This window comes from Pithys albifrons, chromosome 12 (genome assembly GCF_047495875.1).
Source record: "Pithys albifrons albifrons isolate INPA30051 chromosome 12, PitAlb_v1, whole genome shotgun sequence".
Classification (NCBI taxonomy): Eukaryota; Metazoa; Chordata; class Aves; order Passeriformes; family Thamnophilidae; genus Pithys; species Pithys albifrons.
The window spans coordinates 13201822-13216435 of NC_092469.1; the positions used below are offsets into that span (position 1 = coordinate 13201822).

Sequence of the window (14614 nt, forward strand, 5' to 3'; positions counted from 1 at the left end):
ACCTGTGCATTCAGATATCCTGAAAGTAGGATACGAGTTGAAAACCACAAACCAACTACGGAGCAAAAATGCAAAAAGCGTAACACAAAGAGGAACACAACTGCACATTTTTCTAGAATGTGCCGCTTTGAAATGTGACTGGTTATTTTGAGTGTGAGCAGCATAGCAGCTATAGTATCTTATCTACCATCGTATCAGCCCCTTCCCACCCAGCTGGGCTAGACCAGCCAAGTGACACCGTCCTGCTTCCTTCCTGGAAACTCAGCATTTTCTCTGACAATCACCTTGACAGCTCGGACCCTGCTTTTCTACTTTTAGCTGCTTTTAATGTTGCCTCTGATACACATTTGCCAAAATGTCAAGCTGGGCAGAGGCCTTACACAGGATCTCACATGTTCAGCTACTTTTGTTTTATTACTTCTTTGAAGCCTTTGGAGTCATTAAGAAGGACCCTGAATCTCTTAGACAGCAAGAGTGTGTTTTTAGCAGAGGTGATTGTTTAGAAAAGCTGAAAAGCATGGCCTGAGCACAGGAAGTGAGGCAGAAAGGCAAAGTTAATAGTGTTAAAGTAGCCGAATGGGTTTGGGTCAGCCAGAAGCAGAGTTCATGTTCTGTGAGCTCTGCAGGATGGCCTGGACATCCCTTCAGAGCCCACCCCAGTGAGCACAGTGGGCTCAGGCTAACTTAATTTATCACGTTGGAAAAAAGAGGATGAAACTTCAAGTGCTTGTGTTTTTGCCCCAGGAGATGCTCCCTGAAAGTGGTACAAAGGCAGCAAGGGTTAGCAGAGGAGAAACTCAGGTCTCAGCTACCCTCTTCTTTTTTACCCCTACAATATACAGCAAACAGATTCGCTTCAAGGAAAAAATGTTTACAGGACATGAGTGGGTAATGCTCCCCACAGCAACTTACCCTGTGGTTCCCACCTGACTGAGAACCAGCTCTGCTTCGGGTTTGGTTTTTATAGGGGGAGTTTGAGATGTCTGGGCTCATATAAACCCATCAGCCCTTAAATGCACGAACTCACTTGCTTAAGCTCTTAGCAAGGACATGCCCAGCTTCCCAAAGCACAGCCACTGCCTGAAGGGGTCTGTGGGTGCCGTTCTGACCCTGTAAACCACAGCATCTGGGAGAGCCAGCCTAGATTAACTCTTCACAGATCTATTTCAATCATGGTTTTCCTCTAGCAAATGTTTACACTGTTAAAATATCGTTGTTGTGAAATAGTATCAAATGCATAGGTATTTTTACTCTTTTATAATGGTCCCTGCTTTTGTTAGAAGTTCAGTTCCCCAGAGAGTTTGCACAAATCACTGCCAGACAGAGTGACAGATTGCACATTGGCACAGAATGTAGTGCCCGGCCCACTCCAGCCTCTTGCCAGCCGGGGACAAGCCGGGGAGCTGCTGTCACCCCTCTGCTCGCAGCACAGCTGTGCACGGCAGAGCAGCCTGGCCAGGAGGATGCTGACAGGGCTGAGAGATGGAGACCCAAACCTTGCTTTGCTTAGCACGGAACCACTCATGGACTCGGGAAAAGCCACTATACTCTCTCTACCTGTCCGAGTTCCCATTATTGGCAGCAGCGCGGGGAGAGCTGAGCAGTGCCCACCGTGTGTCAGCCAAGGCTCTCAGGGCTGCGCACACCCCCACCTGCCTCCGACCCTGGCGGGCCGGGGACATACCCGCGGTGCAGCCGCTGGGCACTGTGAGCCCAGTGAACAGCGTTTTTCTGACTGGTGTTACATCCTCACCGACACGATGAGCAAGCGACCGAGGCCCGGCCGGGGCTCCCGGGTGCGCTGGCCCCGCTCGGGGCAGCCCCGGGCAGGCAGAAGGGGCTGAAGGGAAGCGCGGTGCCGCGGGCCATGCCCCGGCGCTGGGAAAACTTCCTCCTTCCCGTCCCCCGCCCGCAGCCCGAGCCGAGCGCGGCTCCGGCGGGCCCGGCAGTGCGGGCGGCGCCGCGCGGGGCGGAAGTGCCGGGCCGGGGCCGAACGGCGGCGGAGACACAGCAGGTAACGCTGCAGGGCCGGGACAGGGCCGGGGAACCCGCCGGGACAGCGCAGGGACGGTACGGGACATGGCCGGGCCAACTTCCCACCGCGCGGTGCCGGCGCTGGGCTGGGCTGGGGGCACTCCCAGGGGCACCGCGGCTGCTCCGGCGCTTTCCCCCCGGGACAGCCCCTCCCTCCCAGCCAAGCCGCTCCGGGAACGGAGCAGCAGCGGCCCGACGCCTGACAGAAGTCGGCGAAAGGGCAACAACGATGGTGGCAAACTGACTTACTGCCCGGGGCTGTTTTTTTAAAGCACTCCAGAAGTGCGGGGGTCGCCCGGCCCCGAGGTGGGCTCAGAGGGAGAGTTCCCCTGCTGGCATAGCACTGCGGGGGCACGACAGCAACGGGCCTAAAGCACAGCAGGGGGATGGCCTGGAGTCACGGAATTATGGGGTGGTTTGGGTTGGAAGGGACCGGTTTCGGCATAGTCTAACCCCTCTGTGAAGGGCAGGGACATCTTCAACTACACCAGTTTGCTCAGAGCCCCGGCCAGCCTGACCTTGGGTATTTTCAGGGATGAGGCATTCACTACCCCTCTGGGCAACCTTTGCCAGTGTTTCACCACCCTCCTTGTAAAAAATGTCTTCCTTAGATCTAGTCTAAATCTACCATAATTTAGTTAAAAACCATTCACCCTTGTCATGTCTGTGTAGAGTGTCCTGCTACAAGAGCTCTGGGCTCTGTAACATACCCTTCACTGAAGACAACCGGGGGCTGGTACCTCGGGCAAAACGCCCCTTCTGCCTGCAAGAGGGCTTCAGTCCATGGTAAAGTGCCAGAACCAGGACTCCTGGAGCACCTCAGCTGTGCATCTTCAGGCTTTGTCAGCTTGGCTGGTCAGTCAGAGGCATGAGGACTGAAACTCTGCTTTGTAGTATATTTGGACTATAAAATGAATGGACTCCAATGGAAAATGAAAGTAGAACTTAGTGAGCTTCTGGTTTTGGGACACCATGTCCCACTGTGCTGTGCTTCACAGACTAACAATAAACTCCTCAAAGGTCACACTTGCTTTAACAACATGAGAAGTCCTCTAAGAAATAAGGGTAAATCCCCATAATTCTGTCATGCTTGTACTTGGTGTTTGCTGTAAGTGCTCCCCTGGCATCAGGCCATTTCCCCCATGGTCTCTCAGCTTGCCTGTGTGATTTTGTAGGGTGCTGAAGATGGCAGGCAGCTCCACTCCTTGGGTTGGCAGCGCTTACCTCTTCCTCCAGTCGACGTGCAAGACCATCGTTCTACCGTCTCTCTATGAAAGCTCCCAGAAGAAGCCCAATGTGTTCATGGCACTGAAGCTGGCATTAGCAGGTATCTGTCCTCTCTTATATCTTGGTGTGCTGCCTGGTCTCTTCACCCAATGTCTTTCTTTAATCTCACACTCATGGGTAAGGAAAGCTCTTCCTCACTCTGTTCAGGAAAGACAGCAAAGTGGAACAAGTTCAGCAGAGGCTCACCATGATGGTAGCGGGCTGGAGCACTTTGTCCTGTGAGGAGAGGCTGAGGGAGTTGGACCTGTTCAGCCTGGGGAATAGAAGGCATCAGGAAACCTACCAAATGGTCTGCTGATACCTGTGGAGAGGGGGAGATGGAGCCATGCTCTTCATAGTGGTGCATGGGGAATGAAAGGCAACAGGCACACATTGAAATGAGAGGGAGACACCAGACAGAAGGACATGTCATCCCCATGAAAACAGGCACTTGCCCAGAGTGGCCATGTATTCTCTATTCTTGGCTTTCAAAACAGGACTGGATAAAGCCCTGAGCAACTTGTTCTGACTTCAGAGCTGACCCTGCTTTGCATGGGAGGGTTAGACACTGCTTGGGCTTCCTTCCAACTTGAACTATCGTATGAATTATGCTACTTCATAAATCTTTGCTCAAACCCATTTAGGTAAGAGGGGGAAAGTTTGCGATTGCAATGAAAGAAGAATTAATTTCTGTCCTTGTACCACTACAGAAACATGATCTCTGCTTGGAGAAGCTGATTTTTAAGTGATAGCCAATATAAATTATTTTCTGATATAAACAGGCACACTTACATGAACTTCAAGTGTATGTAACCCTATTTGCCTCAAAAAAGGTCTTGAGATGCAAGTGGCGATAAAACTATATGTTCCTCTATCCCTTGCACCAAGCACACTGCAGGATAGTAGTAATTTGAAGAGTTTATCATACTTGCCTAGAATGACTCTCATGGTGTTCTTTATCTGTCACACAGCTGAGTCTATATTGTTTAATTGGGCTTGTGTAATTACTATGTAATTTCTTCTGGCAATCACAACTCTAGCCATGTCAGCTACTTTATCCAATACAGGCCTGCTTGTCTTGCAGCTTGATCCAAAGATTGCAAACAGCAGGAAGCCTGACAGTTGTCCAGTTAGGTTTGATTTATGCCTGCTTTGTGGCACTGAAATGTGAATGTGCTCACACATTAAAAGGAAAGCTTACAAAACTGAAATCCTACCGTGCTTATTCAGATCTGAAAAGGACATGAAATCTGAAGCTGTCTGAGGTTTCATGAAGAAATGCATGCCAAGTCCTGCCTTTTGAGGTAGCTTTACAGCTGTTTTGTACACTATTCATAAAGGTTTCCATGTCTGTGCAGCTTTTCATCCCCACCCCTCTAACCCTGTTATGGCAGCTTTTGTTTAATAAGCACTCACAAAAAAAAACAAAACATGAAGGAAGAAATAAAAAGACACTTCTGGTCATCCACAATGAATTAAAACGCTCCACATCCCAGTCACACTTCTGGTCCAAACTAGACTTTCTGATGCAACTAAGACTCAGTAAATGTGAAAAGCCACTGTTAGATGCCGTATTTTAAAGGCCAGCTCATTTGTCCTCCCTGATGTGGAGCACACATTGTCCTCCAAGCATGGAATTGTCCTTGCCTTGGGATTCTCCTCCATGCCATGACATGTGGTTTAGAAATACCTGATTAGTGCCTGTCTGAGCTGGTGCCTCCATACAGCCCTGTGTAATGACAGGCATAGAGGTTAAGTCAGGTCTGGAAGCAGTACAGCAGCCTCCCATGGGCCTCTGCTGCAAAACCAAGAAAAACACATACTTTGAGCTGTCATCATAAACATATAAAATCCTTGTGGAGACAAGATCAATGTGCACAGCTAATAAAAATTAAATTTTGCTGGGAAAAGGAAGAGTGAAGGGGCCTGACAAATTTCTGTTGTCCACATTGTCCTGCTCCTCCTACACTGATGTAAGAGGGTACATCCCTGGCTTCTCCTTGCTAATACTTCATTGTGACCTAATCCTCTGTGGAAAAGACCTTAACAAGTCCAGGCCCAATCTCATGCAGCTTAAATCCTGTGGCTGGCACCATCAGTCACTGTTTCTGAGATGTGTTGAAGGCTCAGAGCCAGCAAGAGTTACGTCTAGGTAAGCTGGAGAGGAAACACGGGATCTCTTTCAAGGACCTGCATCACTGCATAAAACTGCAGTCACAAGGACTGAAGACTGACTGAGCACTGAGCTGAACTGAGCTTTTATCTGTAAAACTTTCGTGTGGTACCAATTTAGCATAACCATCTCAGCCCTGGAAGTGCAATCTCAGATTTAAAACTTCCCCTGATAAACAGTTTTGCTATAATTACCTGGGATTTAATTCCATACATCTTCAGTTGGACATCAGACTTCCTGGACATCAATGGTGGCAGGGTAGTAAAAACTTAATCCTTCCCTCTTGGTTTTACATATGGGTTTTTCATCCCAGAGAACTTTGTCACAAAGAGAATTCAAAAGCTACTCCTTTGCACGCTTGATGGTGGATGGGAGTGGGTCTGGGTGAGCTGTCTCATGCCTGGATGGTGACTGTGCTCACTTCTCCCTGCCAGACTCCACAGGCAGCATGAATGGTGTGGACATGCTCAAAGTGCACTGCAGCCACCCGCACCTGATAGTCCAGCTCAAGTTCTGCAAGCAGGAGAACTGCCGCCGCTTCCTGCAGAGTTACCGGGAAGGAGCGCTCCAGAAGTCCCTCCAGAGTCACCTCCAGCTCTCTTTGGCCATGACCATGGTGCCACTTGAAATGGAGCTAAAGGCTGGCAGCGAGCACCTTGACAACATGCTGAGGGATGAGGATCGTTGTCTGGAGTGCATCTTCAGAGAAAAGGTGAATGGGGGCAAGGGAGGCCAGGCAGAAACGCACAGTGGTGGCACCAGGCTTGGGAAGGTGGGTGCAAATATTGTTCTGATGCAGCATGTTGGGTTGACAAACTTCTTCCTTCAGTTCTCAACTGTAATGTGGAGAAACAGCTCTGCTCTTCCCCAAGAAAGAGCTGTACACTTTTCCAGAAGGGCAAAAATGTTATCTAAAGCAACCTACAGACATCCTGCTAAATCACTGTGGTTTCTGTGTATAGCAATTAGCATGGCTGTTATCCCCACTAAGATGATAAATTCTAGACAGTGCAGCCGAGAGCACAGTTGTGCCTTGGTACAGCTGTGAGGGGGGGAGAGAGGACAGCAGTCCTGCATGGAATCATTGGTGCTCCACACCTTCCTCCCCTGCCTCTCACACCACCTGCTCCAAGAGTAGCAATGGCAGCTGCACCTAGAAATGAGTGCAAACACTGCACATTACACCAACAACTTGTGACAGAGTGGGGACACACAGAATCTGTTGCCAGCAGGAGTGGGCTGCCCTTCTGATGGCAAAGTCTCTCAGGGGCAACATGGCACACTTTGCTAGTGGCACTCTAATCCTGCTTGCAAGAACAGTGAGATCTTGTCATCTCACCACAAAACCAAGGCACTTGACATGATTAAACTCACCACCTTCCTCCCTTCCTCTTTTTTTTCTGCCTGGAACTGTAGCTCTGGTTCCTCTAGAAGGTCCTGAGAAATAAGCAGTCACCATGAACTCAGGAAGATTAGGCACAAGAGCATGTTTTGCCAGGCAGCTTTTCTGCAAGCACAAAGAACAAGACTCAAATCTTTTATCCTTGGAGCAAACAATATGTGTTATCCCATACCCTGACAACTTTGCCTTGCTGCTCCCTCCCCCTCTGCTGAACTAGCTGACTGGACAAAAGAGATGGGCTTATTCTCAGTTCCCCAAAAGTGTCTCAGTCTGACCCCGCCTAAGCTGGCCACAGTCAGAAAGATGACACTGGGGCACAGCCATCAGCAGCCAGGGGCAGTGCTGGGTACCTGCTGTACATGAGATTAACTAGTGTTTAGCTCTAACTGAGTCAGAGTACTTGCCAGGTTTGACTCTTGCCATGTGCTTTGCCTTCTTTACTTCTTTTTCCATTACCTGCTTTTTGGAGGTCAGACTAGTTTTCTCTTGGTTAGTGTGAAAAATTGGCGTGGCAAGGACTCAGGAACAACAAACCTTAAGGAACAGAGGGGCAGAGAGAAGGTGGTAACAGGAGTTGCCTGCTTTGGTGGCTATGAGCCATTGGATCAGGGCACCCTTTTCTGTGGGTCTGACCCTCATATGGAGTTTGGAGAACCCTTGCTGCCTGTAGTGCACCCTAATTCTTGCAAAGGCTGGTAGCAGTTTTGTGCAACTTGTAAGCACTGCATGGGAGAAACCCAGGAGGGGGAGATTGCCTATTTCATATCATATTACAGATTCAAAGTCACACATTTACAGCCAGAGCTCCATTAGACCATCTCATTCAGCTGGTTTACAGCTCATGCTATAGCAATCTCTTTAGTCCTCTCTTGACACCATCTTAAGGTGCACCTTCCTGCTAAGCATCCAGAGCTTTGCACGAAGGCGACCCTGGCACAGGTCACTGATGGTGTTTGCATTTCAGCCTGACCGCCTGCGGGATGAGGAAATCACGGAGCTGGAGGAACGCCTCAAGAGCCTGACTCTTCACCAGGGCATCAACAACAACATAGCTGTAAAAGACTTTGCACCTCTGAAGTCCCCATCTCTGCCTCACCCTTCTCAAGGCAGTTCCCTTCCCCCACCAGTCACCTTCATCTTTCAGGGACAGCAGTTTGGTGAGTAGTTAGAACTGACCAAGAGAACCCTTGGCCTTCCTTGTCTCACAGCCCAAGAGGGAGGACTGACATGACTACATACTGGGGGTCTACCTCAGATAAATCAAGGATTTCCCAGCATCCCCTAAGGAAGGAATTACAATAGTTCTAAGATACTGTCATAGAGCTTCAGATCAGGCCTTAACCTGATTTCTTTTCTTGGGTGGCACAGAACCAGATGCTTTAGAGTCTCTGTCCCTTCCAGATTCCTCACATTTTAAAATTGATACTGAAAGAAAGAATAGAGAGTATGCTTCTCTTCCTTCATGTCACTGGTTGAGGTGACTTTATAGCATAGGTTGGATTAGACTGTGGAGATTACTGTGGACACCCTCAGCCCTGCTTTTAGGCAGAACTGATTTGTGCAGGCTCCCTGCAGTACAGCAGCTGCCTTTGGGGTCTCTCCCTGCAGAGAGCTTTCAGACAGTCTCATATAGCAATGGTAGCTTGAGATCAGCTGGATCATTTCTGAGCATGCTTAAGCTCTGTACAGTCTCCAGTGCTAAACAGCTGAGGAGAGAGCTCCTGTCTAGGTTTCAGTATTTTGAGGATACTTAGGTAGGGAACAGGGGACTTGGCCTTACCAAGTTGTTTTTGAAAGGCTAAAACAAATGAAGAAGATGTCCATCAGAAACAAAAGAGCTCTGGCAAACCACAGGACAGTCCTGGGGGAGAAAAAAGAAAAGGAAAAAAAGCACTGCCAAGTTTGCAGGGTAGGGGGAAACTGATGTTGTGGGAGGATTCCAATAGGAAACTGTGAGCAAAGCAGGGAGCTCGGATGTGCCAGGGCACATGGCTGTGAGCAGGTACTCATGTCACCATGTGCTACAGTTTGCCACCTGAGGAACCAGCACTGGGGGCTGGCAGACTGCATGGAGAACAGAAGTGTCCAGCTTATGCACAGTGAGCTGGGAGACAGCAAGCAGTGAGGCTTACTCCTGCTGGTTGTCTCTTTGCCATGGTGGGGGAACTGCTCACAGCAGGGCAATCCCTTTAGCTTCACTGCCTTTGCATATCTGCCCCAGTCTCATAGTGCTGCCCTGGTGCTGCAACACCAGAGGACAAGCAGAGCAGCTTCACAGCAGTTTAATAATGTGCTGTGGACACTGAACAGATTCCCTGCTCCACAGAAAATTGACCAAACTTTGGACTGGCCCAAGCTGCATCACATCAGCCATGACACCTCTTGTGTTTTACCTGCCCTCTGTCCCTTTCAGACAACAGAAAAATCACACCAGACGACCACCAGAAATTTGCCAAGTTCGTGTCCAAGAAGTGGAAGCAAGTGGGTCGCTCCTTGCAGAAGAGCTGCCGGGCCCTGCGTGATCCTGTCATTGATAACCTGGCCCTCGAGTATGAACGAGAGGGACTGTATGAACAAGCCTACCAGATGCTTCTCAAGTTTATCGAGTCAGAGGGGAAGAAGGCCACAATAGCACGGCTGATTGCAGCCCTGGAAGAAAACGGTCTCATCAGCTTGGCTGAGGAGCTCTTGGGTCTCCATTACAGTGAGGACTGCTCCTAGAGCCCAAAGGGCAGTGCCATTGCTAATGGCTTTCCTGCTTTAGCTAGTGTATGAAACTGCTGCCAGTGTCTGGGAATGTGAAGTCCTGAAAATCACCACAGTTTTCCATTGAGATTGGAATGTCCAGGGGTGAGGTTCTGTGCTCACAGAAGCCAGCACAGATCTCTTATGTTCCTTATTTCACAGTGTTTCAGAAGTCAGCACTACCTTCCTGTGAACTGGTGAGAGAGGCTTTCAGCCTGACTTCCTTCAGGACTGAGGGAAGGGAAGGTAACTTCCTTCAGGACTGTCACAGGGAAGCAGCCAGCCAGAGAGATCCAGGGGAGAGTGGGGAGAAAAGCAAGCAAGGCATCTCAGAGAATTTCTGTGGGAAACAGACAATGCCAGTGCTTCTCAGGCTGTGTCTCAGGGCCATCACTTGGAGAGCTGCAATATATTTTTTATATTGAAGACATTTATGCCCTCAGGCATGTCATCAAGTAAAGACAGAGGGGAAAACAAGGAAAAGTCAGTTTTGTATTATTTTTCGTCTTTGTTTGAAGAATACCTGTGGCAAATGCATCTGTCCTGCCCTGCTCTATTATAGCTCCTTCCCATTTCTCACCACCTGAAGGTTTCCCTTCTAGCTGGAACAGCCACAATCTTCCACAGGGCACAGGATTGCTGCTGCAGAACAAATTGCAGGCACTGAACAAGCAATATGGACAAACCCAAACTCAGACAATGATTCTCAACTCTTTCTGTTCTGTGGTGGATAGTCCTATATTGACTACATCGTGCTTAGCTCTTGCCTGCCAGCCTGAGGGAGCCTGCAGCTATAAAAAGCAAAACAGTGCTGGAAGGAAAACAGTGTCCTAGTCAGCAAGTCACCAGTGGAGCATGGATTGGAACTGCTGCTCTAAGGTGCCTTACAGCATCAAGGACCATCCTGATCCCACAGAGCTGAGCAATTGCCCCTGACCAGGTGGCTGCTCGTGCCTTCACTCACTTCTTACCCTCCCACTCTTGGCCTGTTGAGCTCTCTGAAGGGGCAGCTCACACTGCCCTGCCCCACAGGCAACAGGATCTGCCCAGAGCCTTTCCCTGGTGCTGTTGTCACTGTGTGACAGTTGAGCATCAGCTGCTGTACCTGGATTTACCTGCACTGATTTTTAGGGTAAAAATGGATTAAGAGACAAGTCTCCCAAACCCCAGGGCTGGGTCCTGCTTTCAGTTCCCGTGGGAGAAGGTGAATGTCTCCTGGTATGGCTGATGCAGACGGAACAGAGCAGTCCTTGCCCATAACAAAGCACAGAGCAGCAAGTGTCTAGCAGGACATGGTTCCCATGAAGCACAACAGCAGCTTGATTCCCTCTAACATATTCCCAGTGCTTTCCTGATAAGTTTTTACTAATCCTTTTCCATTAATTCTATCCCTTTTTACTCTTCCAAGCTGGGAATAGCCAGTGGGCTGTGGATATTATTTCAGATGCTGAGGGGGCTCTGGCTGCCCACATAAAGCCTGTGTGCACATGCAAATATCAGGCTGCTGGCATTCCTGGATCAGCTTTCAGTCAGGCCCTGATGGCCTTTTAAACCACATCTCACATCTTAATCCTTTTGTGGAGTGAAAGTAAGAAGGAATGCAGTCTCAGGTTCAGGTGTGGGCCCAGATCGAGCTCCTGGGGCTGGAGCCAGTCCCTCAGCTTCTGCTGTGAGCATAGGCTAACCAGAGATGTGCATGCTGCAATGGAAGCAGGACTTCATGCAGGCACCATCTCTACAAAGTCTGTGGCTTTTGTCAGTGCCATTGCAGTGTCATCTCCTCCATTCCTGGTTCACATCCTGCCCTTTCCCTTCCAGTAGTACCAGTGCTCTTCCCAAAATGAAGCAATGGGACCGTTTTGGGACCAGCACAGTGATTCTGATCTTAGTTAACCACACCTCAAAGCATTTAGCTTTCCTGCCAGATCCCAGCTGGAGACCTGTTTGGCAGTAACCCACCTGCCAAATGGTATTTTAAAAAATTTAAAAAATCAGAAACCGGAAAATTACTTCAACGTCAAGAGGGTTTGCTCTTGATTTTGCAAAAATTATTTTTTTTAAGGAACAAAGGTCCTATGCATAGCCTGCTGTCTTATTTGTAATAAATATTTCTAAGCTCTCAGAATAGCTATTCATGTACACAGCTTTCACATACAGTTAGAAGGCAGCCACTGAGTAGTGAGAATTACTAGTTTTTGTAGTAGCCATTAATGCTCAAAATGAGAGTCTTATTCAGCATCTGCTTCAAGTCCAGAAAATCTTTTTGCTGCTATTACTGTTTTAAAGAGGACTAAGCATGAACACTTTTTTCTGAATGCAAGCGATGTGCATTTTCTTTCTCTGCCAGCAACTGGCACGTGTATTTCGTCTTACTCACAGATTCCATCTCAAAAGTGCCATTAAGTGCTGGTGCCTCTGGCAACCTTTCTGGAATATCGTCATCTTTAACAGCATTCACAGGTGCCTTCATTGCAGAGACTTGAAGGAAAAAGGTTTTCCAGGGATATTCCATGGTGAAATTGTTTTAAGCACATGGCATGGTTTAGGACCATAGCAGTGGCTGTTTCTTACCTCCTTTTCCATGATCAGTCATCATCATCAGGTGCAATGAAAACTCAGTTCTGGTCTCAAGTGGAATCCTGCCTGCTAGAAGAGTAGCTTTTGTTAGTATTACCTGGACAAACAAACAATTTTCACAAGGCCTTAGAATGAAATAGGTTAATTGGATAATTGAGCACACAATGTCATTTGCATTGATTTGGCATTTGGCTGGAGCTTGACTCTGAGTGAGTACACTCTGGTTTAGCTAGAAGATTTTTTGGTGGCTTTACACTATTCTGTGAAGACAAGGGAACTTGTATCACACAGGGAGGGAAGAAGCACTCACAAAGAAAAAACCCTTAACAGAGATCTGTTGAAGGAATTAGAGGCATGTCTTTACCTTGGACAGCAATGCAGTGAGTGGAACTGAAGAGAGTGAGATGCTGGGGATACTCCCTGACATACCTGGCACTCAGTGCTGGGTCAGACCAGCAGCTGGAATAAACACCCAGGTGCTGCCACCCAGGGCTGGCACACTGTTGGAAGGGGAGAACACTCCTGCTTTCTTCCCTGCCTGTGCAACGTTAGCTGCACACATACTGCACCTGCTCAGATGCCAGACACGCACACAACACTCCCTTACTACTATTTATACCGATTAGCTCATGTCTAATGTGGGAGATAAGCCATGGGCAGTGCTGCTGCTGGAGAATTTGGCCTTATCCCGGAACAGCTCTGCTCTGTATACTGAGATAGGTCTGGGGGGAAAAATATTATTTTCAGGGGTGGTGGTGGTTCAGAATCAAACACAATATTCAAGGCAAATAAAGATGCTAATCAATTGCATATAAAAATTGAAATAGATAAAATATAAGACAGGAAAAAAACAGGCCAAAATGCGCTTAGAGGAAGGGTTCTAAGAGGGCTTTTTTGTGGTACATATTGTTTTTGTAGTTTTAACCTTATCTCAGATTTGAAGGAGGGGAGGCTCCCTTCAGTTTGCCAGAAGGAATAAAAGATCCATCCAAAAGAGAATTTGAATGATTTGTTTTGGCATAGCTGAGGTACAGTGTTCAAACAGATGATAACAAATAAGATAATAAAAGCTAGAACGCTCACCAGATACAGTTTGACATGAGGCATATGATAGAAGCAATCCTGTCAGTATACCCTGATACAAAATCGTCTCCAAGGACAGTACCTGTTAATTTCATCATTCATTTCAAAACTCGGTGTGGCATTGAGAAGGTGTCCTGCTGCCTGGGCCACCAGGTCACCTCCCATCTGCTCCTCCAAAATGAACCACCTCCAAGTCACACCCCAGCAGCTGGCCACAGACTGAAACCAAAAGTGAGCATGTACAGCAAGGAAGAGCCTCAGTCACTTAAACTGATGACCTACTTCAACTGAAAATTCTGATGTAGCTGTGAGTCTCTGGTATTGTACACCTTGAACTGAGGAGGTACTAGAATGGGAGTCAAGAGGGTTTCTTCAGTCTAACCCACATATTGGAGTGTGAGCATGACATAGGTGAGATTCTCAGCTTTACACCAGACAAGGGTTATTTTTTATTTCTCTGGATTGAATTTTAAAGCCACTGAAGGGATCTGGCCATACATCTCTAACTGAAACCTGTGGGAGATGTGTGGTTAAAGTCCCATAGTTGTGAGTGGAAAATCATTTGCTAACCTTCTAATTCCAAATTCCCATGACATTCAGCATCAGATCTGGATCAGCCATCTACAGCTATGGACTACAATGTCATGTATACTTGGGCCTAGGACATTTAACCTCCAAGTAATTGTCTTTTATAGAAAAAAGCACTGGTATATTTTTTCTCTATTCTTTTTTATAAATAAATATATACTTTTGATGATTTTTTCTCTATTCTTTTTTATAAATAAATACATACTTTTGATGATTTTTTCTCTATTCTTTTTTATAAATAAATACATACTTTTGATGAAAAATGCCTCAGAGACTTTCACTAAACACTTAGTGCAGTTTAAGAACAGGATTCACTAAAGTTCTGGCCTTGTTGGTGATCACCAGCTCTGAGAGGAACATCCAGCTTAAGGGTCTGGATGCACAGTTGGGTCCTGCCCAAAGTCATACATTTTTACTGACATCCCAAGGCTGGTGCCCCACCTGCAAGGTGATGGTTCTAATTTCAAGTTGAAAGCAAACCAAGCCATCATGTTTGATCAGCTTCCAGTTACTGCTTTCATGAGCCTTTTTTAGCAAACATGGCCAGAAGGGGAGGTTTGTCCCACACCTGGCAGAGCTCCCCGTGCTCCCTTCAGTGCTGTTAAGATACCTGGGACTCCTTCAAGGGCACAGCATTACTGTAATCCCAAGTGCTACTTACTGAGCTTTCTCCCAAGGCTGCCTGCCCTGTAGGTGGGGAGCCAAGGAGCTTAGATATAAAATCTCCAGTGGCTTTGCACAGGAAG

General features: G+C 47.7%; 1 protein-coding gene across 1 annotated transcript; it reads left to right on the plus strand.

Moving 5' to 3' along the window:
• Positions 1 to 1785: 1785 nt before the first annotated feature.
• Positions 1786 to 14144, plus strand: TRADD (TNFRSF1A associated via death domain). The gene is made up of 5 exons (XM_071567354.1): positions 1786 to 2014; positions 3210 to 3361; positions 5908 to 6185; positions 7840 to 8032; positions 9289 to 14144. The coding sequence occupies exons 2-5, from the start codon at positions 3220 to 3222 to the stop codon at positions 9594 to 9596; spliced, it is 921 nt and encodes a 306-aa protein (XP_071423455.1). The 5' UTR covers positions 1786 to 2014; positions 3210 to 3219; the 3' UTR covers positions 9597 to 14144.
• Positions 14145 to 14614: the final 470 nt, after the last annotated feature.

Coding starts and splice junctions, on each gene's coding strand:
- TRADD (XM_071567354.1), top strand. CDS start 3,220: ATGGCAGGCAGCTCCACTCCTTGGGTTGGCAGCGCTTACCTCTTCCTC. Junction 6,186..7,839: donor AGTGCATCTTCAGAGAAAAG/GTGAATGGGGGC, acceptor TTTGCATTTCAG/CCTGACCGCCTGCGGGATGA. Junction 8,033..9,288: donor CTTTCAGGGACAGCAGTTTG/GTGAGTAGTTAG, acceptor TGTCCCTTTCAG/ACAACAGAAAAATCACACCA.